General features: G+C 48.9%; 1 protein-coding gene across 1 annotated transcript in view; it reads right to left on the bottom strand.

Moving 5' to 3' along the window:
- LOC144136558 (uncharacterized) overlaps window positions 1-26626 on the bottom strand; it is a 63407-nt gene that overhangs the window by 695 nt on the left and 36086 nt on the right. The window contains 11 exon segments of the mRNA XM_077668958.1: window positions 1718-1861; window positions 2861-3029; window positions 3886-4011; window positions 5135-5201; window positions 6251-6400; window positions 7007-7036; window positions 7039-7261; window positions 8328-8455; window positions 8934-9070; window positions 9915-11751; window positions 11754-12368. Coding sequence (XP_077525084.1) covers window positions 1718-1861; window positions 2861-3029; window positions 3886-4011; window positions 5135-5201; window positions 6251-6400; window positions 7007-7036; window positions 7039-7261; window positions 8328-8455; window positions 8934-9070; window positions 9915-11751; window positions 11754-12368 — 3626 coding nt within the window.

Here is a 26626-nt window from a genome sequence, read left to right as displayed (position 1 = left end):
TATAGTTCCGGCAAAGAGGGTACATGTTAGCACTGTAACATAGCAAACTTTCCGGGCCAGTTATGCCATTCCTGTAAACCTGCAGCAAAGAAAAAGCACATACGTGCAGCCTTTGTAAAAAAATATACAGCACAAGGGGTTTGCTTATAAACCGTGTAGCCAGGATCTCTGGCACACTTGGCAGTCATAAGCTTGGTGGAGATGAGGACCTGAGTTCCTCCCACTTTCGAGAGACTAGGGAGGATGCAAAGCGAGCCAGACTACAGCACTCAGAAGCAAAACCCTCGGGCTTTGTATTTTTGCAAAGCCTGCGCATGTCGTCCTTCCGTCCTTTTAGTTATGGTTCATAAATGCTACATGATACCTTTGCAAGTGGATTAAAGTGTAGTTTTCACCATCGTTTTTACGAATCAGGTTGGTCCTGCAGCTTAACTGCGGTCCTTAGTTGCACAGTACTTGCGGCGCTCCCATCCAGTTACCCTTTAAAGAAATGTGCATCAAAAGGGCTGCTGTTAGTAGTCGCCTGCGACCATAGTTTTTCTTCAAACCGGCGTCTACTCGCACCCAATGTTCATTAAACATATAATCCCGGAAATTGAGGATGACAAATGTAAGAAACATGGAGCGAGAGGGACCCTCGATCATATTGTTTGGGAATGCGCACAATCCCCAGGCAGGGCGAATAAAAATTTGGAGGACGCTTAAGCTTCGTCTTTAAGAGTGAGACGCGACAGCGTGTTGCAGAGTTGCCAAGGAGTGCACGGAACGCCATCGCCCGTTCGGCGCGAAAAAAAAAGGACGCCTGTCTCACAATTCTCGCTGGACACCCGTACCGCGCCGTAAGGGAAGGAAAATCCCCTCCTTACGGCGCGGTTCAGGTGTCCACCGATATGCGCCATTTTTCGCTCACGGCCAACGCCGCCGACGACACCGGCTTTTCTGCGACACGAGCTCCTTAACGCTGCCGCGTTAAAATAGATTGTAGAGACGCCTGGGAGACCTTGCTGCGTAGCTCGGACACTGAGCACCAGCTCCTTGCCCTCCGACTGGCTGAAGAGGCCGCCGGGATTCAAGAAATCCAGGCCAGCATCTGACGCGGAGACCCTGTCCACCCCAATCCCTCCTGGCCCTCATCTCTCGACTCAGGGAGAGAGAGAGAGCCGGGGGGGGGGGGGGGGGTAGGATGAGGTCATCCTCTTCTGTTGGGCAATAGTCTTTCACCCACTTCGTCTAAACTTGAATTCGGCCCACGGCGGCTTCCATTGCTTTACTGCGAGACTGTTTGTAGCTTTGATTTAAATATGAATTCTGTCCCCCGGCTACATAAATACACACATGGCGGGAGATCTTGCTCCCTGTTGATTGCGAAGAGGTAGCACAGAGCATGAAGAGAAACCGTAAAGAAGATAGACTTACAGCCGCGAAATTTTTCTGACCGCGCTTAGGGGAGGACCAAGACATTAAAAAAAAAAAACACGGTGCATGGTTTGACTTACACTGTCGAACTTTCCTTTTGCCCATATATGGAGAACTGCTAGATGTACATGATTGGATTGGAGTCTTTCAGAGCTTGATGCAACAATTTGGAAAGCCAATGATTCCACTTGATTTCCAGGAGGTTTCAATTTCGTTTTTGAGCTTTCTCTGGTTGTATACGTTTGCTTTCTCCTTCGAAGCGTACTCATGTGGAGGTGCTGCCAACGGCAGTGCAACGTACCGGTGGTGGGCCGTACATGGCCCCTCTGGAGCGTGGTCGCTGGATGTGGCTGTAGTGGTTCTCCTCCGCCGGGCTCGGACTGCGCACTCGGCCAGGTGTCGCGAACACGGGAGGCGTCTTCGGTGGGGCCGAGGATTCGGGCTGCTGCAAAGCGGACGAGCCCAACACCCACGTCAGCCGGAATTCTCGCGAGATTCTAATTGCGCAACCGCACGCATTGTCTTCACGTATGACACGCCAGAAGAGTGCGTCTGTTGCTTTCAGGCAGATTATTGTTTCGATATTACCTGTACACATCAGAAGGTCATGGTCATTGCTGATTTCAATGGGAAGGTGCGGCATAAGAGAGCCACGGCCCGCCCGCCCTGCGCGATGGTTTCTATAGGAAGTCTGCCTCGGCCGTCATTTTTTTATGAAAAATTATTACTATTAGTGGTTTTTATTAATAAAATAATAATGGAAGGAAAAGATGTCGCTAGACACGTCAGCTGCCATCGAAAGCTGAAGCACCTGAGCTGCGCCGCTAGCGGCAATGCAAGGAAAGGGAGAGGCCTGGAAGGGGAAACAAAATGGGGAGAGAGAGAAAGCAGAGGAGTGGGGTAGGAAAGAAATGCGTTGTGCAAATAGAACTGCCTCCTCCCAAGCGCTCCCTCCACAGGCTGCCTACTAAAACACCCTGCAACAGTGCGAATTAAATGGAGAGTATGCGGGTTGTAACGTACCGAAGCTGCATGTATAGGCTACGAGGGACGACGTAGTGAAGGGCTCCGGGATAATTTGGACAGCCTATAGGATTCTTTAACATACAGTGTCATTCCACGGACATTTCGCCCGCAACGCAATGCGGCCGCATGCGGTTGGGATTCGATCCCGCGTCCTTGGGCTCGCAGCAGTCGAACGCCATATCAATTAAGCCACCGCGGCGACTAAAAGTACAAAGTAAATGGAGCTCGAAGCTTTTAATTACATGTACTAAGCTGCCAAGATTGAAGGGCCAGTGTAAGCGAGGCGTTTCAGATTCCTTCACTGCTAAACGACGTTTAAGCAGATCAGGGACGAGGTAAACACGATGCGATCACGGAGAAAAAAGAAATGTAAGAAGACAGACAAGCGTTTTGAGGCGGCCAGGCGGCAGGTCGTTACCACGTATATGTTGCCCATGGCGTCGGCGATGTGTTGCCAGCGCAATCGGTCTTCGACGCTGACGCGATAGGCCGGTCCCAGCGTCGATGCCTTGCTCAGATAGCCGAGGCTGCCGACCGAGTGGGCCGACATGACTTCCGCCTTGTGCTGCTCGCGCTTCCAGCGGCGGCTGCGTAGGAGACAAGCCACGTGCATTATATACACAACACGCACGAATATCGCCGGAGGCTCACTGATATCTTACGCGCTAATCACAATCCTTCACACGCACGCGCAGAACGAGATCACTTCTTTTTGCTCAAAAGTCGCCGAGCCGTTGCGAAGAGGGCTGGTATCTGCGAAACGAGGAGGGTCAATCAGTATACTTAGAGATATGCGCGATGAAGGGGTAGATAACGGTTCTGCTTAATAATGCGCCAACCGCAGCGAAACGAACTTCACGCGTGCTTTCATGCGATTGGATCTGCATAACGACATAATTGCTGAGCACACACACCTTTCCGCTCCGGTTCCTTCTACCACATATACATGTAGTATTATTTTTGCTCATTTATGGTATTTTTATTTGGAACATACAGCATTTTCTCTCTCCAAGTTCTAGGTATCTAGCTCGTCGCGCCTTTATGTGTGAAATTCTGAACGTCACACATGCGTACAGAGTTTGTCAAAAGTTTATAGTCCAGATGAGTTTGTTTCTGAGCCCGGCAGTGGGGTACTTTTCATAAGGGTGTGAACGAGGGTTCCTCTCACCTCTTAAGAAATTTGGAATGCTGGCGAAGCGTAATGAGCCACGCAGCATGGTTCAGACACAAACACCTTGATCGGTTGCCCCTGGAATGGGGGCAACCGACCGTTGCGGAGATGGACTCATCTGAACCGCATAAAAACACTTGCGCTAGAGCTAAATAAAGTTATCCTATCCTATGTCGATTAGTGTTGAGGATAATTAAATCGTAGCGTGTTCTTCGACGTTCTCAAGGAGTCATATGAAAGGCCACGTTGAGGAGAACCGCGCCAGCACTTACTTCCAGAGACAGAGGCAGACCAAGGTCAGGACGATGATGATGACTGCAGTGACCGAAGCCCCCAGCGCCACTCCGAGGACCTCGCCGTCGATGTCGCATCTGGCGCCTATGTATTTGCCGCGGCAACTGCACGTACCATCGCGAAGACAGGTCATTGTCAGCCCTATCGAAGTAGGGAACTCTACGCGTCAGCGACGAGTTTGAGCACCTCAGTGGCTTGTCAAGCGTTAGTACATCAAGTCAATGATGTTGCTGTTGGTCGTGCACGTACACAACGAATGTATGTTTTTTTGTATTTTCCCCGGCGAGCAACTGTTTTGACTCTGAGAGCGGGCAGGGGTGAAATTAACCAGTGTTAGATTTCAGTTGGTTCGCCACACCCAGGCATGGCTGGCTCATATACCCACCGTGTGTTGCCTTTAAAGCCAGCCAGTGGTGCAGGTGATTGATGACAGGACTGGCTCGCTAGGCTCTTTTTTACATGGAGTGCCGAAAACGAATCATCTGACATCGAAGAGCCGGCATATCATAAACAGCAGTAATTAGACAAGTGGTTCTGTTTGGTGGGAAAATTTTGGGTGCAGGGCGTGCAATTCTCTCTTTGGGAGAACACCTTCGCTGCACTGCACGGGGGTGGGAACAGCAGTAAGAATGGGAGCAGCAGCAGCAGCTTAGTTTGTCCACTGCAGAATAAAATATATTCCTGCTCCATATCTGGTCAATAAAGCCCCCACATTGCACGAAGCATGTGGTAGCGACTGTTATTTTATTGGGAACGTGGTTTGTCAATACGACACGCTCATTATCCAGACGGAACGCGTTTCAAATACAGGCATATAATAAAAAGATATTCGAAACCTTTGTCGCATGCGTCTCTTCACCTGAGGCTGGAAGCCATTCATTTGTTTATTTTATTGCTGAAATAGTGAATACAAGAGTAAGAGATGACCTCACGAGCTTTATAGCAATGATATTTCGCTTATCTAGGGGTTTTCTGCTATTTGCTGTTCTTCGTTGATGCCCTTAACAACAGCAGCTTCTATACGCTCTGTAGCTTACTAAACAAACTGGCTTATAAAATATCAAGGAATATTGATGCTTTATTGGTTGCGTGAACTGCGACCTGTTGTCGACTGCTCACTACTTATGCAAAGTACCCGACAGCAGTATAGAGCTCTAACGTCGCGAAGTAAGAGCATAGCTTGACTCTCGGGTGAGCAAAAAAAAACAAAGTGGTTAGAACGTGTACCTGCATTCCCGCTGTCCATTCGCGATGCGGCAGTCACCTCTGTTATTGCAGTAGTCAGGGGCGCACGCTGTTGAAAACGGAAAAACAAGGGGGGGGGGGGGGGGGGGGGTTGTCATTCCAGTGAAATAGAACATCTGTGCAGTAGCGTATGTAGCACACGTGGTTTACTTAGGTCAGACTGGCGTCCTTTTTCCGTGTACTACAACAACGACGATAACGATAATCCTTACCAAATATTGTCATAGTACCTATAATGGCCGTAAGGTGTCAATACTGACGCATTTAAGTTTGAAAAAAAATTAGGGCGGGTTCGAGGAAATATAATAATTACAAAAGTCCAATGTGATTCATTTTACTTCCTCCCTCTGGTGGCATTTTATTCGGAATAGTTCATGACGCCAGTTCTTGAGCACAACACTGTTTTTTTTTTAAATAAATCTCCCATGAGCAGGGTGAATGACTTTGCATTCAGTTCTAGCAAGTGGTAATAACTCCCCTTTAAGTTTCACCGCGTCTTACAAAATCGGAAATTTAGAAACACCTACTCATACTACCACTATACTACGAGCACGATTCTTACTACCTACGTCCGGCATATGCGACCCTCAATACGGCCTGTTCACAAATGACTCCGTTTTCCACTGTCTGGGTTTTCAGGTTAACAAAAGCTGCGTACCATTGAGTTTTGAGCTCACAGTGCTGCGTATTATGCCCCATAACTTCAGCGTTCTGGTCAAAAGAGCAGCTTGGTCTTGTTGGTGATCCATCTCGAAGTAACAGCGCAAAAAGCACACACGGGACACGTAGAACAAGAACATACAACGAGCGCTGCACAGACAGGACACATAGAACAAGAACACACAACGAGCGCCCGTTGTGTGCTCTTGTTCTGTGTCCCGTGCGCGTTTTTTTTTTTTTTTTGAGCTGCTCTTTCTAGAAGCGTTCTTGTACTGCAGATTCTCCCCTCTGCACACTCTTTAGGTGAGGAAAGTCTAAAAGCGTATACCGTATATACGAGCCTTTAAATAGGCGTACGCCAAACAACTGGCGGCAGGCACATGCCTATCTGGCGCACACATCTGCCGCAGACCAAAGCGGAGTGAAACTTGCGCTCACCATTGCACGTCCTGCCGCTCTTCCACTTGGTGTCCGGGTACTTGTCCGTGTAGCCCGCTTTGCAGGTGCAGCGGAACGAGCCGAACACGTTCTCGCACACGGCGTTCTTGGAGCAGTCGTTGAGGCTCACGTCGTTGCACTCGTTCACGTCTGCGCATGCGCGAGACCACCCTATCTTTACTGCATGCCTCGCATCGCGAATGGCACAGCACTCGATATCCTTCGCGAGTTAAAATTTTTACTCATTCCGCGCCTCTTCAGCGCTGTTTCCGCTTTCCGTGAGTCCCCAAACCACGTGGTGTAAAGTCGATGGCTCTATTTATAGAATGGCAGCAGGCTGGGGACTCTCGAATACCGATACCGTCTCTCTATATATGTTGAAAACAACTGGTACGCATCTCATCGGACGGAGTTACTGAGCGACGAACTAGATTACTAAACCGTGTATATATACCGGACTATGGAATCCATTGGAGCTTTGGACGCCTGTTTTGCATCACCAAATGGGGAGAACAGCAACCTGTTATCGGCACTTTTTTTCTAATGAATCTTGCCGATCGTTGGTTCCGTGGTGGAACATGTATTTCACTTACACTGCAAGTGCTCGTGCATTAATCGACGGCAATCGCTATATTTCTGTAATTAGTTTCTGCCGAAGTCTGTTTATTGTCTTCTGGCATAGCCTGTATGCGAATGCCACATAAGAAGAGCCTTCCGCTTAATGACCAAGAGTGCGCGTGCTTATCGAGCCCTCACCGTCCACCGAGAGGCCCGAGTTGAGCAGGCGTCGACGAAGAGGCGGCTCTCGCCGATGTTGGAGTTTCGCCGGTTGATCATGTTGACCACCTCGTGCTGGAGCACGCGCTTGACGGACGGCACGCGTGTGATGTCGTTGTCCTCCAGCTGCACCGTGGCGTTCATCAGGACCTTGCTGCCCGACGACTGGAACCGGTTCACCGTCGCGTCCACGAAGAGCCGGGAGAAGCTGGACTTGCTGAACAGGCTGTGCAGCTGCATGCGCGCCACCCAGCGGGTGAAATTTACTGCACTGCACGTACAAGACTGATACTAGAGCGAAACCAGACCGGCTCCAGCAAGAGAGAAACAAGCGCTACTTGCCGTGTACCGTTGGAAAAAGGTCCAGATGACAATGAGTGAGAGTAACCAACAGGGGAGAGTTGTTATTTGGGTTTAGGAAACCTGCAATACATTCTTTTTTATATATGGCTGGTGACAGTGGGATTCTGCCCCGAGGGGCTTTGCGTGAGCTCCGTCTTCCTTTCTGTTAACTATATCTTTCAATTAAAATGCTTTACTCTCTTGCAATTAAGACGGTAATCTGCGACAATTAATTTTTTATTCGCCACCACTAGTCGATCGCGCGGCATCAAGGCTGAGAGCTAGCCAGTAACGCATGCCGCCTGCCCTGATATTAACGGCGCAATGCTAATCAGTAGAAAAATAAGAAAAATAATAAATTAAAGTTCAGTAATTTCAAAATACGACCACTGTACCCTTAAAGGGACACTGATGATAATTTCACCCAATTCTGTTCTCGGCAAAATTGTATTCTATGGCTCTTTCTGGCTATGTGGATGTTTCTTACGGCAGCGAAAGACACATTCATTGCTGAGAAAATTGCATTGAATAATGTTCCCGCCATTCGATTCAAACTCTTGACGTCTACACCGAAAAGGACACCGTGATCATCATTATGAAGTGAATGGCAGTTCAGCCTAGCCTCTGGATCCGACCCCTAAAAACCACTGTGGACGCACCACAGTTTACTTGCGAAATCAGCTAGTTTAGAAAAGCTCCCTTTTCAGTGAAAGTAGTGCCTTTGTCGTTAGAGTGCTGTAATTTATCGATACAGGCGAACTTAAGTATAATTATCCTCATTGTCTTCCTAAACTAACGACTCCTACAAGCGTGCCTCTTCATGTGACACATCCATCTCACGTTCGTCAGCGGGAGCATTCTACTGCATTTTCTCTGAGTGAGTCGGGTGTGCCTGGTTTTCGTTAAAGGAGGCAGCCTTTTGGAGGCAAGATATAAGAGAGAACACAGCTGAACTCACCGCTTGCTTGGCTTCGAACTCGAGCAGCTGGTAATCTTCCGATTCCGGGTTTCTGTAATTTCTGGTGAAGACCAGCTTTTTGTCGCCTAGCCGGTCTAGCTTCAGTGTGAGGCCAACGTTGACAACCGCTGCGAAAAATTACAGGGAATATTTTTAGGGGAAATCTTTTCACCTCAAAACATCGAAGGCGGCATATAACCGGTCTCAGCCGATTATTACAAAACGCGCCAAATTTTTTTAAGGTTATTTAGTATTTAGCTCATGTGCTTGCGCTGTTAAGCCATGTGTGGCAACCTGGGATATAGTTAAATAACTGATGTCCTCATGGAAAAAGCTTTGGAATAGACACATTTCAAACTCTGTAAATAGAGTAGCCGCGTACTACGACAGTGTTGATAACGCTTGCTTCTTAGTTTAACAAAAAGAGAATAGTGAGTTGCACAATTACGGCAGAACGAAGCTTCACGAACAATTTCTTAACCAGCTGCCAGTTAATAATAGGCAGTCTTCTCTAATCTGTACACAGCGAGAAGGCTGTCACACATGATGCTCGAAGGTGCTTTATAAGCCCTTCAGAGTTTGAGTTAGTCAAGTGATGAGACTAACGAGTGCAAGGCCCTCTGGGTATGGTCCTGGTAAATCCCGGTCGGCAGTGGCAGGAACTGACCCCCAGTTCGGCTTTGCACCATTCGTTCAGTTGTGAGTCACAAGTGGTGTCGTCACCCACGATGCACGTGTCGATTCTGGAAACGAAAGATGGTTTTGTTGATTTCAGAAGGCTGTCATTGCTCGCTGAACAATAGTTTTTCTGCCTTTGCTATTGCCTACTGAACTTCGCATAATAATTTTGAGAATTCACTTGGAGCACTATTTAACAGTGTCTATGCACAGGATTTTTGCACTTTTTGCACAGGCTGTTTTAGCCGTTTCACATCAACGTATGTCTTGTTCATGATGTTCTCAGTGATGTGGGAATGTGAATTCAATTAATGGGCGCTGTAGAACATAAACGTATTTGAGTCTGAAGATGAGTGCCGAATAGTAAGTCGCAGCAGTGAAAGATCATGTGGTGTTTACAAGTCATTATGATGCATTTCTTTTAAAACAATTCAAATGCACGAACCGAAACAAGTCCACCTTTCTCGGGCAAAATTTTTGAAAATTGGAAAATTGTAAGACACTGTTATGGAAATAAAGAAGTTAATGGTCCATTATTCTGATATGTAGCAAAATATTTCGTTTAAAGTAATTCCAGCGATCGCATCGGACAGTTAAGACTGCCATAGAAAAAAAAACGAAGAACGCTTTTGACGATAGCAAAAACGCGAATAAAAAAATAAGACTGCCGTCGGGTGATCTGCGGATATATTTATTGTTATAGGGAAATCTTACATTATATGAAAAAACTGCGTTCATAAACGGTTACCCGCTCAAAAATGCCTTTGTCAAGGATTGCTGGGTATGTATTACGCTTGTAGATTAGTCGTGTTTCGTTTTCGGGGGGGGGGGGGGGGGGGATCTCTGATCTTGTTTCCTAAATTGAATAGCTTGTCTTCAAACACAATATGATGCAACTGGAACGCTTACCTTACTAAGGTATTGTTGTGCTTCGTCCGATACCCGGGTCGTCTACGCGGAGGAGACGCAGGCTTAGACGTCGACTTGCGAGGTGGACCCGTTTGTTCCTTGTGCCTTGGACGAGACGTGCTTCCCCCAGTCCTGTGCGGACCGTGGCCGTCCTGCGGCCGTGGGAACCCGTGTGTCACCTCTGGTGGGAATCCGATCACCGGCCTCACATCTTCGATCTCCACTGGGATCACTATGGGCCTTCCTGTGGGCGACTGATTGTGCTTCACTGGCGGCCTCGTGTGCGTCACTTCCGGCACAAGTGTCCCTTTACCAGACAGGGTCATCACCACGTCCGACTCGTTTTCCTTTCTCGTAGGCGTGCTTGAAGGTGCAGTCGTCGTAGAGTGAAGGCTCGGCTGATGCGTGGTTGCACTTGTTGCCGACGGGCTTTCTAATGTCGGTGTTCCGTAGATAACCTCTGGCTCCTCATCAAGCGCTGAGGTCTTCGATACGGGTGGTGGCGAGGGTGGTTCCACTTCAACGTCCGAGTGCTTCGTCGTCTCAGCCTCGTCAGCCTCAGTTGAGCTGCTCTCTGTGCTTGTCTCGATTTCCATCGACGGTGTTGTCGACGTGAATGTGGGTCGAATCGTCTGTGAGGGACTCACAACGTTGCTTACGGTCCCAATAGAATGCATAACGGTGATATCGAACACTGAGGGCTCAGTAGGCTCCGTTATGATCTCGGGTTCCTCGGCCGTATTGACGCTAACCCTTGAACTGTTGCCTCTGACAGAAGAGTCCAAAAACACAGGCAACCATCCTGACACTGGTCCCGACGGCACCTTACCAGAATGTTCTAAATCAGTTTGCGTCCTTGTTGGTCTCACGTCTTGGCTGCTGTCACCCTCCTGCCTCGTATTCTCGACGTCGGCCACATCGCTGGACCTGGTTGGAGCCACCTCCTCGACAGGTGTCGAAGACACGGGTGCCTCGTGGATGAGCACGATAGTGGACTTGCTGGGCGGGAGGTGCTCCGTTGTCGCTGGATCGGGGCCATTATCTCGAACTGTCTCCCTGTGTATGTTAGGCCCACCGTCCGAGTGTCCGTTCGTCGGAGGAAATTCGGACAGGGCAGGTGTGGCTTCGTACCTCTCGTCCTGCGTCGCCGGCCGCGGATGGCTGTCGTGGTGAGGCCGCTGCCGGTCCGGGTCGTTGAGTCCCAGCAGGTGACTCACGTCCGAAGGCGTCGGGTAGACAGTCGGCGGGTGCGGCAGCGGCACGATGTGGATATGCTGCTGCGGGTGGTGCGGATGGTTGGGGTGGTTCACCGGCGGGAAGTGGAAGTTCGGCGGCGGCGGCCGCGGGATCGTGTCGAAGTGGCCCGGGTGCGGCGGCGGGAGGTGCGGTAGGCTTGGCCGGGGCCTCGATGGCACCGAATGCGGCGGGTGTGGAGGGTGCGGCGGCGGATGAGGAGGGTGCGGCGGTAGCTGCGGCGGCCGAGGCGGGGGCGGCGGAAAGTTGAAATTAGGAGGTCCTCGGTTGTTGATCCTCGAAGGCGGCTTGTGGTGATGGTGGTGCTGCTGCTGCTGTGGCGGCGGTAGCGGGGGCAAGCGCATCGACGGCGGTCGAGGGAGGTTCATGTCCCCGCCGAGCAACTGGATGATGCCGCTTAGGATGTTGTCTATGGAAGGGTTCCCGCCGTTTCCTCCGCCCGCCGCCCTCTGGTCCTCTCGGTGGCGGCGCCCGCGACCGGAGAGAACGGGCGTCGCCTCACGGCTTCTACTGTGGTGCACCGTGTGAGCCGGCGTGACAGTCGACGGATGGATGCTGCGCAGTACGCGCAACGTGGCCTCACGGAATCGTCCTGCTGCATCAGTTCGGGCCCCTCGGATTCCGAAGTCGGTGATGGCAGGGTCTTGACTTCTGCTACGCCTAATGCTGTAGCCGTGATTACGCTGGCAGTTATATGGGGAACGATGGGTGGCCTTTCTGTCTCGCTCTTTGCACCCGTCTGTGTCGATGCTGACACTGAACTCGCAATTTGCCCCCGTTCTTCGTCGCCATTAGACGACGGCAGTGCCGGTGGGTCCGTCGTGCTTTCGCGACTGCTTTGGCTAGTGCGTCCTTCGGTTTCACCGGCTGAGTCTGAACTATTCGTCACGGTCGCCACTGTAGATCGTTCGTACGTAACTGCGGGCTGCTTGTGTCGCAAGTCTCCCGCCGTAAGGTCGGTTTCTTGAGATCCTTCAGTTCGCAGCACCAATGGGAGCTTAGATGTTTCGGACACAGTTGTCACGTGTGATGTGTGAACACTTGAGAAGGAACTGGAAAGTTCTAGGGATGAAGTTTCATTAATTAATAAGGAGTTCATAGATGAGGCTGGCCTTAAAAGCTGTGACACGCTTCCACTTTCTTGACTATGTGCTGATGAAGGTGATGACTCGGCGGGACCCATTTCAGCGTAAGCTCTCCCTGTGAACAAAAAAAAAAAGGAGGCCTTGAGTTTTAGATTTGTTCATTTTGTTTTCCCGTATTTCAAAAGAAGCGGAAAAAAAAGTTGGGCTATCTATCTATTTGTTTCAGGTTAGGCTTAGTCCCCTTGTACAATATCTGGATAAAGTATTTCTTCACACGCCGGCAATTGCTTGCAGTACGCAAGGTTTGACCCACCTAAATAAAAAGTAATTGCACAACGATGAATGACAATCAATAAGCAGGTTAACATACAAGATTGAGCGAAATGCTTTTGCTACAGAGTCCATATATATATATATATATATATATATATATATATATATATATATATATATATATATATATATATATATATATATATATATATATATATATATATATATATATATATATTCTTTTTCTTACTTTTCACTGAACGATGCGCTGAAGATAACAATCAATTTTTTGTGCGTAAAGGGAACATGCTTTTTCTCTCCAACTGCAGCAAACGAACCTTAATTGAGGTCATTTTGCTCTCTCAACGCATACCCGTTTGAGGTGCTTACAAAACCGGCCAGAGACCGAGAGAGCATCATGCCGCCCCCAGAGAATAGAGAAACCCGCCTATACACTTACAACACGTTTTTTTCTCCCTCTGAGTGCGCCCGTCATCTTTTCTTAAAACAGGTAATCGAGGTATGTTTCTCGGTTCGGTGACGGGGCGTGTCCCTACGGGCCGACTCTCAGGAAATCCTCTGAAGCAGCTACCCGAAACCAGATAATTGAAAGAAAGAAAGAAAAGAAAGAAAGAAAGAAAGAAAGAAAAAAGGAAAGAAAGAAAAAGGAAAGGAAGAAAAAAGGAAAGAAAGAAAGAAAGAAATGAAGAAAAAAAAGGAAAGAAAGAAAGAAACAAAGAAAAAGGAAAGGAAGAAAGGAAGAAAAAAGGAAGAAAGAAAGAAAGAAAGAAAGAAAGAAAGAAAGAAAGAAAGAAAGAAAGAAAAGAAAGAAAGAAAGAAAGAAAGAAAACCTAGAATTAGCACAACGCTAAGCGAGGTCACTCTTTCCCCACTTGAACTTGCCAGACACCCATTCTTTGCTTATGACGCTACGTCTTTCCGAAAAAAAAAAAAACTGTTGCATGACAGCCGGCAGTGCATCGCGTCTGGTTGCAACGAATAATGAGATAAAAAAAACAGAGGTAAAGAAAATGCAACGGCATACTACTCGGCGCAAGAAATGCGTGGATGGCCGCCGGGTTTTCTCTCCGAGAGCGCGGACTGCGTTCGCGTTTTCGCAAAGCGAGCCCGAGCGAGGCGGGTGGCATTCTTTTCCGTCCTCGTCGTGTTCTTGAAACCGTGTACCTATTCGTCCTCCTTTCTCGCACGCTAAGAAAGGAATGACGGGGGGAAAGAATCGACATTGGTGGAGCAACAAGAGCGCCAGTAACGGCGACACTGAAACTCGCCCGAGTACGCGTGTACGCGCGCGTCTGTGCATGTGTGTGTGCGCGCGTACGCTACGCACACCGGCCTAGATGGGAGGCAAACAACGCCGAGGCCAGTGCTACGGCGTGCACTGCTCGCAAAAGCTGCATCAGGCAAAGCGGCGCCCGTGTTTCGTTTCCTTTTCTTTCTTTCTTTCTTTCTTTCTTTCTTTCTTTCTTTCTTTCTTTTCTTTCTTTCTTTCTTTTCTTTCTTTCTTTCTGTTCCTCCGGCTGCCCCAGATCTCCGATATATATGTCGGCACCGGCTTGTGTTTGTTTTCTGTACTACACTCTGTCTTTCACTGCGCGCCCAGGTGCGAGCGCACGAAGTGAACGGCTTCGCGTAGTGTTTCAAACTCTACTGGCTTGGGCCTGAAGGAAAAGTTCTGGGCTTCAATCGGTTCGGGCCGGAGACGAATCGAATCTCCCAGTTCGATCGTACATTCCTTGCAGCAGTCGGCTGTTGCTCCTGAAGGGAGGTCAGCATCTCTATAGTTCCCGTTTGATTCATTTTGAACAACTTTCCCTTTTTACATTTGTTGAAAACAATTGCGAATTGTGATAGCTACTAGTGATGTCGCGATCAATGTTCTTACTGTTTGCTACGATAAGGCATGCTACGATGAGAGAAAACCCATTCTTGGGCAATATAGATGCCGCTACGTGCGGGATCCACATTTCACTGTCCGGTTGATAACAGATCTAGCAAGTCCTCATTGAACGAGGTTTTTTATGAGTAAAGATGAAACCAGAAAGTAGGGCAGGTCAGCAGTCGTGACAAGGAATGCAAAGGCTCGGTCAACTACGAGACAAAAAGGCGGCGAGTATATTTCGGAGCTGGAAAGGGAATGGTGGCCGATTCAATTCCATCACGAACACGAAATGCCGGCATATAAGTGGATTAGGCATGCATGTTCCTGAACCGGAAAGCTTGGAGATTTTTTGTCGACACATGCGTTTTGCAGAAGAGCTTGTAAGCATGGTTCCTTACTTTTCGATGCATCTTTTAGTACAGCCGTTGTATTTGCTCATGCCTCTTTCTACTTCAGTTCTTTTTTTCCTCTTCTGTTCGTACTGTTGTAGTGGGTAATAGTGCAGTAGGCTTTATTTCTAACACCGCGCCCTATTTTAGCCAAGAAACTAAGCCTCTACCCAACCAAATTATTTCCGAAAAGCAGGACAATTTTCCTGCTAAATGTTCGGATTACACAGTGAAGAATAATGTCACTACGAAAACAAGCTATACAAACAGCTTCTCAGCCATGACTACTTTTCCCGCACTTTTTGGCTCGTAAGTATACTTACAAGCAATCTGGCCCTGCTGAGGGCGCTTGAGTGTGGTAAAAAAACAACACAAATTCGCTTTGCGGTTATATTGTATACTGTCAAAAGAAAACAGGAAATGGTCTTGCTGTCGTATATCCTTCCATTCCCTTATTCATTCTTAACAGTCTACCAAAATAACCTCATTTCTGCTGTGTCACCTCTGCCACTATATACAACACAAGTCACTAAACAACACAGTGATACCTTTTCAACCAGCACCTTTTCTTTAACAAAGGCGACATTTGTTTTGCTGTGCGGCAAACAGTGACTACCATTACAACAGTGTGTCTGAGCTGGTCGTTGTGATGCTAACCACTACTACACGCAGGCCGCCTTCAAGCAACATTTTCCTGATCTCCCGGAATTCTTATCCTCTGCTCACGCCCCCCACCCCACACAATGGTTTCAAAATCTCTGCCGCAGGCGGCGCAGACGCTCACGCAAGGAGCTTGGGAGGTGTTCCGGTTCGAAAATCCGCGTTCCAAGTGTGTTCCGTGCTGATGCGCCTTTTCATGCCGTCACCGGTGTCACTTACCAACACCCGTACGCCACAGAGGGCTGCCATAAAGAGGGCCCCCCGGAAGCATATGCCTCCTGGCCGATGTACTCTACACACGCATGTAGTGACCTCCATAACGGAGTCGCTTTTCTACAAGTACGGCTTGAAATCAGAAGACCATATATGGCCCTCAGCCGTCCGCAAGGCGGGGAGGAGTTACGCGTTCTGTAGCGAGAATGCCAAGAAGCCCGACCACAGGAAGGTCAGGAACCGTGGCTCCGGCGTCCGCTCGCGCGGGCCTTACGCGCGGTGGCTTATCGTGACGGCGTAGCAAATAAACACGGTTCTACTCTACGCCGCCTATGGCAGCGAGATGGAGAGCGGCAGGGAGAGGGGGCGGGGGGAGAGATAGAGACAGCAGGCTGCATCGCCTCACTGACCCACATCCGCGACCCATCATTTGCACTGAAAGGCGCCCAGCTCATTGTTGTGGCGCCGCTTTTCCTCGCCGGAGACGGCGAGCTGACCTTCGAGCGACCGCGAAACGGTAGCGCGCGGCCCAAGCGTCATGTCTGTACCGCTGATGGGTCTTGCGCGGGATGTGCTTACGGTCCGGCCCCTGGAAGAGCGCGTCTTGGCGGCGTCGTGTACGGACATGTGTCGAAAGCTGGGGCGCGCAACACATTCGCGCGTCTGCCGTCTCTTGGCCATCAGCGGTTGAGAATGCCGCGTTGATGCGCGCGCATCCGCAGACAGGGGGGTGTTCCAACCGTTTGTGTGTTGTCTCGTGCGGTGCCATGCAGGGGCGAGGTAGTACTCTTGTACTCCTGCCTCATACGGGCCCACGTCGGATAAAGACAAATATGACAACGAAAAACTTAGCTCATGTTAAGAAATCTTGAAAGTGATTAAAGTTTGGTTCTTAGTAGAAACCTATATTAAACAAATATGCACGTATGGTTGTAAAAGTAATGGGATTTAAATACCACTCACCACTCAGATAGAACGGAGGCTTCCCGCCTTCTTTTAAAATTCCTTCGAGACTGTTACCTATACTACAGACGGTGATAGTAGAAGTTGATGTCTGTTGTGGGGATTGTGTGCATGCTGACATACATCTACCAGGTCAGATTTGTGCTGGAAATTGCCCGTTTTAATTAACATCTAAGTGTTGTTACGGTGGAGCAATTACCGGAAGAATAATTGCAAGGCTAATCCTACCAGTGGATAACAGCTTCAACCTCAAGCCAGATGTTGACAGTATGCTTTTGTGAAGCATATAATACCGGCTCACATGTTTATTATGTCTTCTTTTTGGTTGTCTTTTTTTTATCGGAGGCATTGTCGTGCAAAGCCCGACTTCGGGCAGATTGGTCTTCTCTTGTAAGCTTGTTTATTTACGGAGAACAAACAATTGTGGAGAGTAGTGCGGTAAATTCAGCATAATATAACAATTTTTCAGGTATAGAAATCAGAAAACATTGAATATATTGCTTTATTACCTATTTGAAATTACGTGACCATGAATGAAAATAATAAAAAGGTGCAGAGAATGTTGTTTACTCGAGGAACTTATCCGAATGTAAATCCTTCAATTTATAGGGGCAACTGCCGGCGTCTGAATTTTGGTGTACTTATTACGGAGATACAATAGCAAGGGAGACTACAAACTCAACTAATCTTCAATTACTCTCAGTCATTGATCGCCCTGCGTTGGCTATGCTCATTTATGTCGCCATAAATACCGAAATGCCACCCTTGCACTATAATATCCTAACAACCTATGTCGCTATTGGCCAACCAGAAGAAAAGCTTACCAGACTCTTTGTTTGAAATAATTGCTGGTGTAGAGGCACACTTGCTGTGCGAAAAAGCCTTTGGAGCAAAGGTATAGTTCTAGTTAAATTTTTGTGAGCACGCCTGCGGTGGCTTATGAAACTGAAGGGATATTTTTATTTCCTTCTTGAGAGAAATTTTTTAAAACTTTTTTTTTCTAACCTTATAAGCCTAGCTGGTAATTAGGGAAACACAGTTGGCTATTGCGAGAAGCTTGCGGTTGTCATATAATTCTTTACCGATGTTTTGTACGAAAAGTTTGGAACGTTTGCATTTCGAGGAAGAGATTAAAATAAAGAGAATGGTTCAAGACCACTGATTTCAATAATAACGTATTCATACCCCACAGACGAGCTGAGGTAGATACCAATATCCTGATATTGATTTCTTGGTCTGGTGGAGTTAACTTAGGCCAGGAGCCTAACTATTAATTAATTAATTAATTATTGGTCGACTTGAAACTAAAAGCATTAGTTACTCTTACAAATCTTATACCCCCTCCCCCCGACCGACACACACACGCACACGCACGCACGCACGCACGCACGCACGCACGCGCGCACACACACACACACACACACACACACACACACACACACACACACACACACACACACACACACACACACACACACACACACGCACACGCACACGCACACGCACACACACACACACACACACACACACACACACACACACACACACACACACACACACAATTTGTGATCCTTAAATACAAACTTTGTCACGGTTCAGAGGAGCGGCGCACCGTCACTGATTGTTACAAGGCAAGACAATCAGAGGATGCCAGTCCTTCCTGAATTACGCTTTCTGATGCGTGATGTACGGCCCACCTAAAGCTTTTTTCCAGGTGCTTTCTCGACATACTCACTCTCACATCCACCAAGACCACATGCATAGACACAGCACAGTGATGAAAGCAACAGAGGAAAATGCGAATGGGGCTGCTCCTCCTCGGCATACGCAATTACCACTGGAGTTTTGTTCGGTGCCCAAGGAGCACAATCTCGCGGCATATCGAGAAATCATCGTCTCTCTCATTGTCTCTCGAGAGAACCCACACTGCTTATGCATGCAACGGTCCGCGACTATGGCGGGCAGAGTGGTAAGAAGGCAGGGCGTTGACACAATGCGACCACCTCGAGAGAAAAGTGTCGTTTTCTTCCTTTTGCTGTTTACTTTTTTCTCTCTTTCGCTCCCCTCCGCGCAGCACTCACTTCCCGCTTCCGCGACGTTCTGTAGCCGATACGAGGGACGTCGTCGGGTGGGAAACAAGAGAGGCGTTTCGCTTTTCTGCGACCCTTTCTTCGCGCGATAGAATCTGATGAATCGCCGATTGTCTTTCGGTAGACTGAGAAGACCAAGCAGCCTTTGTCCGGGCGTAGTCGGCTGGCGCTCGGAGCGGACGCTCAGAGCGCTAGCCAGTCGCGGTCTCAAAGGACCGTCACGACCGAACGTTCGACTGAGTGCGCTTGAGGAGCCCTTACAATGCGAGTAGGCGTGTGCTGACCCTCTCACCACTGGGCGAGCTGGGCTAAACGACACTGTCCGCGAACGGGATTCGTCGTAGGCTGCTCATCTACAAGGCAGTTGCGGTCAACTTCAACGGTTTGGTTGCGGTTTTGAAGAATGGATGTCCCCCCCCCCCCCCCCAAGCCTCGCACGCGATGGAGGTGGTAAGGGCTTGCGCAGTAAGCAGCTCTTTCCGGTTCCGGTTTCAGGAACGCTGGGGCGCAGGTTCAATTCTCACGCAGTGAGCAGCGACGTTATCGTACGGTTTGTTACCGCTTACAACAACGGAAAACGGTTCCGCTAACGTAGCATTCTCCTTGGCGGCCCGAGAATGGCAAGACCGTTACACGCGGTGAAACTCTTACTAGGTCAGTACTTTCATTTTGTTTCGTCGAAAGTTGGCGCAGCTCTTAACGGCGATAAGATGAAGACAAAAGAGAAGAAAAAAATGGAAGTAGGCCATATGCCGGACGATTTGCCGGGCTTCTTGTTGGCCGCATGCATTGGTCCATGGAACCTGCTGCTTTGTGGCGTACTCTCAGAGCCGCTCGGCTTCGAGATTGTCGGGATAGACTGACAGCCACCATGACCAAAAGTTCCGTGGGAGCAAAGCGACGACCGCTGCCCCAACGACTTTTATGGCTTGTTTGGTAACTGCGTAGGTGTAGGCGTAGCTTAGTTGCGTGCTCCACGATCAAAGGAGAATTGAGATCTGGCTGTAGCTACTCTCAAAGCCTGCTTGATCTGTTATAGGCTCACAGGGCTTATCTTTCGCAATCTACATCACCTCGACAGACCCACCGGCAAAGTTGGAGTTTCGTTAAACATATAAAACAAGGCTGAGAATTTGTACAGCACGCCCTACAAACGTCATCTGCGCAGTGGGAAGGCAGGGCAAATGTACCGTTGGTCAATCAGCCGCTCTTGCGGCTGCTCGAAGACAATGCTACAATTCGTTTATGCGTCGTCTGCGGACAAGCAGCACAAATGCGGTTGGCACGGCGTCAATACAAATACCGCAACTCCATGACGGTGTTCTGTTCGGCCGGGAAACTGGGACAACGCGGCGAAAAGCGGCGTCGTCTCAATGATGGCGCCATTGTGCTCCTGTAAGCGCCCGGAGCTTTCACTTAGCTCATACACGACACACACAGACGGCGGTAAGTGTGTGTGTGTGCTCGCCTTGAGTCGGTCGCGGTAATGGTACATTGTTTCGAACCAACCGCGCCCCTTCTTTAATGGTGCTCCCTGTGCTTTGGCTTTTCTGGCTGGGATATGGCTTCCGCCGGACAAACAACGGCAACGACGGCTGAATAGCAGCACACCCTCGTCTTTTCACGACGCCACCACACAAATGATAAAAAGATGATGCAAGTATTAGGCACCGTAAACGAGACTCGTGCATGCGCTGGAAGAAATCTGCAGCAGGTGTGTATGCTTTCAACGGTGGAATTTGTTCGACGTCTTTGAAGAACCCAACCTACCCAACGCTTGCATGTTGAGTTACCTGCTTCCAATACAAATTTATCCACAGAACTTTGCAGTAAAAAAAAAACGCCAATGCATGCAGCCGTTGAAGGAAAATACATTTCTTTAAAAGAAAGTCCAAAGACTTAGCCTTCGTCCGCAATAAAGAAGCGATAGCGACGGTGGCGACGTATTGTGTCAACAAAAACATCAAGAGATGGGCGACAAATGCCACTGCCATAAACACCGAAGAAGCACATTCGCATGTCTATGACTGTGAACAGAAAAAATAAATTATGGCACGTGTTGTTCATAATCTCATCACACGAGTGGAATTCCATGTGTTGAAAAATGCGGTTATTTCCAAATGGTCGCTGTTACCACGCTCTTGGCGCTTGTGTGCGCTTTATGCGGCCGCAAATTTCGTAAGGCTAAGTTGTCAAAAATTTTAAACTGAAGCATAGTTGTCATTCAGCGTGTCCGATGAGATCTGCAGATACCGACATACATCACGCACTTATTTAAGGGGGGGGGGGGGGGGGGGGGGGAAGCCATCCCCCCTCTTCCCTCCAGTTCTATTCCCTTCCAGCTCCTATAGAATTTATTTTTGGTCCCTCTCCAATATAAATACTGGCTACGCGCCTGACTGGCATGCTCAGCTGCAGCGGTGTTGTGGTAATACTTGTGATGAGGTATGTCTATTGCTGAGAAATTTTTTTTAGTTGGTAAACAGTCCGTTCGAGTAACCGTCTGCTCTGCACACGACCTTGAGGAAAGGTTCACTAGAGGATTGCTCTAAGCCGGCATCAAAACTGCTGTCCCACGATTCCAGAGTGGCTAAGCCCGAAATGTAAAAAAAAATAAATAATAAACCTTCGCTACGCTAAGGTACTCAGCATTACGTAAATGTTGGCATTTCGGAAGACGACGGCCTCGTTAATGATAAACACGATAAACACGTTCATTTCCCCCCCCCCCCCCCCTTATAGAGAGAGGGAAGGAAGATACGGTTCTTGGTAACACAAGACAAAATCAACGAGGGTCGAAGGAAGCCTCAGTCCGCTAGCCAACATTTTGACAAGAGGACTTTTCTTCTGGACAGGACAAATACTTAAGGCATTAAAATATATGAAATGGAACAAAACGGCACAAGAGGCTAGTCGAAGACTTTTGTCTACATGTATAATGCATGTGGCTGTTACATGACTTTTACCTAGGAATAGGGTAATCTAATACTCTTGGAAATAACTCAATAAAATATTTTTGTAAATAACGCACCCTGAGGAGACTTACCTAAATTTCAATACGCAGTAAGGCCTATTTTCGGGTACTAAAATAGAACAAATTTTATTCTTTTTTTTTTCTGTCCAACATTCAAGGTCTCTTCCTATACAGTTGAACCTCGTTATAACGAAGTCGAAGGAGCCCAGCGATTACTTCGTTATAGCTCGTGTTGACCGAGCTTCCAAGGGGAATTGTCAATCATTCGTTGTATCGATCAGTTCGTTATAAATCGTTTCGTTATAACGAGGTTTGCTTAATTTTCGCCAGCCCAGCCTACAATCACCAGCCCAGTCACAAGCGACCACCCTCTCAAGAAAAATGCTTTTGCCCCTGAATCGTTCGTACAGTAGAAAAGCTGCCCTGTCGGGCACTAGCGGAGCTACTCCGCTCGCATAACAAAGTCAGGGACAACGACGTAATTGAGCCTCGCATATAATCCCATTATCTTGCTCTCCTTCTTCAGGAGAGACCAAATCAGTGCCGGCAGAAACCAGTTCATGAAACGACGCTCGGCTTCTGGCACGCCGTAAGAATACACGCGTGCATGGTAGTTTGCAGGTAATAACTGATGCAGCCTCGCACCGGCGCTTAAGCCGCGTGTCAATATGGAGATCGTTCCGCCGTGCACGAGAAGCACAGACAAGGTTCGGGTCTGGAGGTGAAAAAGCAAAGCAAGAGGCAAAAAAAAAAAAAACCAGGCGTCTCCACCCAAGCAGCTTCCTGGCTTCGTCACACACATGCAGCAACACACACGCACACGCACACAGCACACTGACGCACGCACGCACGCACGCACGCACGCACGGGCACGCACACAGGCACACGCAAGCCACGTTTCGGCTGTGATGCGTGGCGCCGCCATCACTTATGCATGCACGGCCAGACTCAGCGACCGGAGAGAGCCGGTTTCCTCGATGCCGCCACCACGTCTATACCGCAGTGGTGCTGGTTCCATGCGGACGTCGGCACGAAAGTACAAGAGAAGAAGGGGGGGCACCGCAGTCGGCCCCCTATATTTAGCGCGCACATCTTCGCGGAAGGAATCGGGCAGGCCCTGCTGCGACCGAAGGCGACCGTATGTTGCATTCCGCTCTTATAGCCGGGGGCACTCGGGCTAATAAAGCTCTGCGGATATCTCTGCGCGAAATCAATCGTCCTTGCTTCGTAGCGGTTAACAGTATCTCGCGGTGGCTCGCCTCGATAAACGCTGTAACGTTCCTGAACGAGTGCTGAACTGCGCGGAACCGATGGAATATTTCCAAGTCATTCTGTACCATTCGGCTCACGTCGTACTGTTGAATAGAGGAGAGGCTATTCGACACGCAAACACAGGGCATCGCCCGAGACTCGAAGACACGTCGTTCGAAGAGATAACCTCTGTACTTGGCGAACGCGGACGGAAGCTCAAAAGACGACGTGTGCTATTGGTCCGGTAGCCTTCAGTTTCCTAAAGACTTCCGTGTGCTCTTGCAACGCCCGATATCAGGTAGTTATTTTGCTCAGACACCCACAGGAGTACTTGCAGAGCATTCTACTTGCAAGGAGCATGCTTCTTCGTATTGCGCGTAACAGTGTAATTAACTTATGAGACAGAGTATGACAGTACTGCAAGGGTTTTCATAGAGGCGTCCTCCTATTACCACTCAGTGTTCCGTCCCAGAAACAAAAATTTGGCAAACAAGCTATGAAATCACTCACGAAGTTTCACGATGCGACTAGAAGACGTGAGAAACTTGTCAGCTGGGCCGAATCGGTGGCCTAGAAGTTTGAGAATACGCCTCACATGCTGGATTTGCGGGATTCTAACCCAACTGTCACCGGGCACCCATCAGTTTTCCAACGGGTACAAGCTTTCCCCTGTCATGGTGGTTGCCTTCTCTGGAGTGAAATGTTTGGAAAACTGGGGCTTTGACCCCCCTCCCTCTTCCTTGTAGACCAAACAAGGTAACCATGGTGCTCCTTGGCTGAGGTACCCTTACAGCTTTGGAATCTATCACCAACGTCAGAAAATTGTAATTGTTAGTCGGCCACTCTTGCAATGCATGTACTGCATTTAGGCTAAGTCAGCATTATTATGAACAGAATGTTTCACTACTGGTTACGAATGCGTGCGCCAGCCGCACGCATTCGTAACCAGTCGGGTCTTGTACTCGACTCCTTACCTCCACCTTCGCAAATGTGACGAGAAAGCCCTTGAGGTGGTTCTCCGTAAGATTTACAAGCGTTCTCTCGACCTCCCGGTCTCCACGTCCAACCAGCGCCTCCTGGGCCTGGGGATGGTCAACACCTTCGTGCAGCTCCGAGAAGCACACTTGGCAAACCACTGCACAAGACTCTCAAAGACACCGTCGGGTCGCCGCCTGCTTGCCCGACTTCACATCCACCATCCAACACTAACGGAAGAGCGCGTGCTCATCCCCGAGATCTGGAGATACGCCCTGCACGTACGCCCTCTTCCGGCCAACATGACACGAGACGACCATAGCTAGTGGCCGGCGCCTTGCGCGGGCGGAAGCCTTGGCACGCTACTATGGAAACAAACACGGACTATTTTACGTGGACGCCACCGGCCCACATCATGGGGGTTGGTACACAGCCACAGTCGTCCACCAAAACACCGCAGTGAACAGCCTTACGTTCAAAGCTCAAGACATTACTCATGCGGAAGAGGTGGCAATCGCGCTCGCCGCCGCAGATCAGGACTCGTGGGTCATCATTACCGACTCGCGGGGGGCATGCAGGAACATCGAAAGGGGCTTTATTCCCTATTTGGCATACCGAATTCTTCAACATAGTAATTATCTCGGGGCTTCCGCGTCCCGCACTATAGTATGGACTCCCGCGCACACGGGTCTCGAGGGCAACGAAGCGGCCGACGCCGCTGCCCGCGCGCTCACTCTCCGGGCATCACCCTCGCCTCCCACCGATGCGGACTCCGACCTTAATCCGGCTTTTAACCTTCAAGGATATCATCCAGTATTACCAATTCGGCCACGCAATCTTTCCTAAGCCCTGCAAGAGCCTCACGAAGGCGGAGGAACACTTACTCCTTCGCCTTTATACTAAAACACTTCTGTGCCCGGCAGTAATCAAACATTTCGACCCTGCGTGCACAGGGGAGTGCCCGCACTGCAGGGAAAAGTCTTCGGACATTTACCACATGGTGTGGACATGCCAATCAACTCCGCATCTTCACCATATCCCCAACCTTACCCGGGAGGACTGGGAGGCGGCCCTGGTCGGGCGCGCCCGAGCAGCAGCTACCGCCAATGGGCTGCTGTAATGAGCAGCCCACCTAGGATTTGTAAGGAACGGACCCTTAAGGACCGCTCCACTAGCTCCCTGTATATATTTTGAAAATAAAGTTTTTCAGTTAGTCAGTCAGTACATGGTCTGGCAGAACTGTGCTTAAATTCAAATTTTCGGCTTCAGCAAGGCCCCGCCGCGGTGGCTCAGTGGTTAGGGCGCTCGACTACTGATCCGGAGTTCCCGGGTTCGAACCCGACCGCGGTGGCTGCGTTTTTATGGAGGAAAAACGCTAAGGCGCCCGTGTGCTGTGCGATGTCAGTGCACGTTGAAGATCCCCAGGTGGTCGAAATTATTCCGGAGCCCTCCACTACGGCACCTCTCTCTTCCTTTCTTCTTTCACTCCCGCCTTTACCCTTCCCCTACGGCGCGGTTCAGGTGTCCAACGATATATGAGACAGATACTGCGCCATTTCCGTTCCCCCCAAAACCTATTATTATTATTATTATTATTATTATTATTATTATTATTATTATTATTATTATTATTATTATTATTATTATTATTATTATTATTATTATTATTATTATTATTATTATTATTATTATTATTATTATTATTATTATTATTATTATTCAGCAAGCGGGTCTTTCGCTTCTATACATGTTCGCCCCCGAAACCAAGCTCACCAAATCCCTCTCTTCCAATCAGCCTGGAAGTGCTCTCGTTGGGCATACACGCCCCGCAGTATAACAAAGAATTACCATGGGCCCCTCCCGCAAAAAAGAAAAAAAAATGGCTCCATGTCTGGTTCCTCTTATATTATTATTGTTAGTTTAAACTGTAAATGATAGATGAGCGACTGCACGAACTGTATGATCACTTCCCCGCCTTAAACGCAACCGTCCAGCCCGAGCACAAAGCAGACCGGCTCAGCAGGCAACCATTCTTGCACCACATGAGTACTCAAGTTTCGAATAAAACCGCGTGTCTACCAGTGCTGTTACTTCCGTCTTCTTTTTTTCTGCACAGAAGCGTAAGAGGAAAAAAAACATAATAAACAGCGCACTGCAACGAGACCAACCCAGCCAGGGATGCATGAGCTGCTGTGTTGTGGTGTGTAGGTCAGCAGATTCAGGAATCCACAGTATGCGCAAATATTTATTCCGTTTGTTATTTGCAGCTTCGTCACGCTTGAGAGGTGCCCACGTATGCACTATGAAATCGGCCAGAGGCGGCTCACGGAATGCGGAAAACAACAAAGAGCACGACAGGCAAGTGTAGCTCAGCTTACTCAAAGAGTCTTCGTCCCGGAAGTCGAAGAGAGGCCGTTATGCACCGTAGCAAAGTTTTTGAACGTTGCGAGTTCTCAACTTTCCACAAACAGGGACGTTTATGCTAGCCTTGCCGCACAGTTACGCGTAACACAGAAACAGAACGCGGCGATACCCTTCTGCTCGTTCGCTCGTTCCCACAGCTTGGATCCTTCACGCGATGCTGCACGCCTGTCTGTACACGTTCGGCGATTGGGCGTGCGCATAATACCTGAGAGAATCGCTCGGCTATCATTATGTGATGCGGAAGCACGCGTTAGCATCGCT

The sequence above is a fragment of the Amblyomma americanum genome, chromosome 6 (assembly GCF_052857255.1).
Source record: "Amblyomma americanum isolate KBUSLIRL-KWMA chromosome 6, ASM5285725v1, whole genome shotgun sequence".
NCBI classification, from domain to species: Eukaryota; Metazoa; Arthropoda; class Arachnida; order Ixodida; family Ixodidae; genus Amblyomma; species Amblyomma americanum.
The sequence above is the reverse complement of the archived record's forward strand: the minus strand, read 5'-3'. Positions and strand labels throughout refer to the sequence as shown.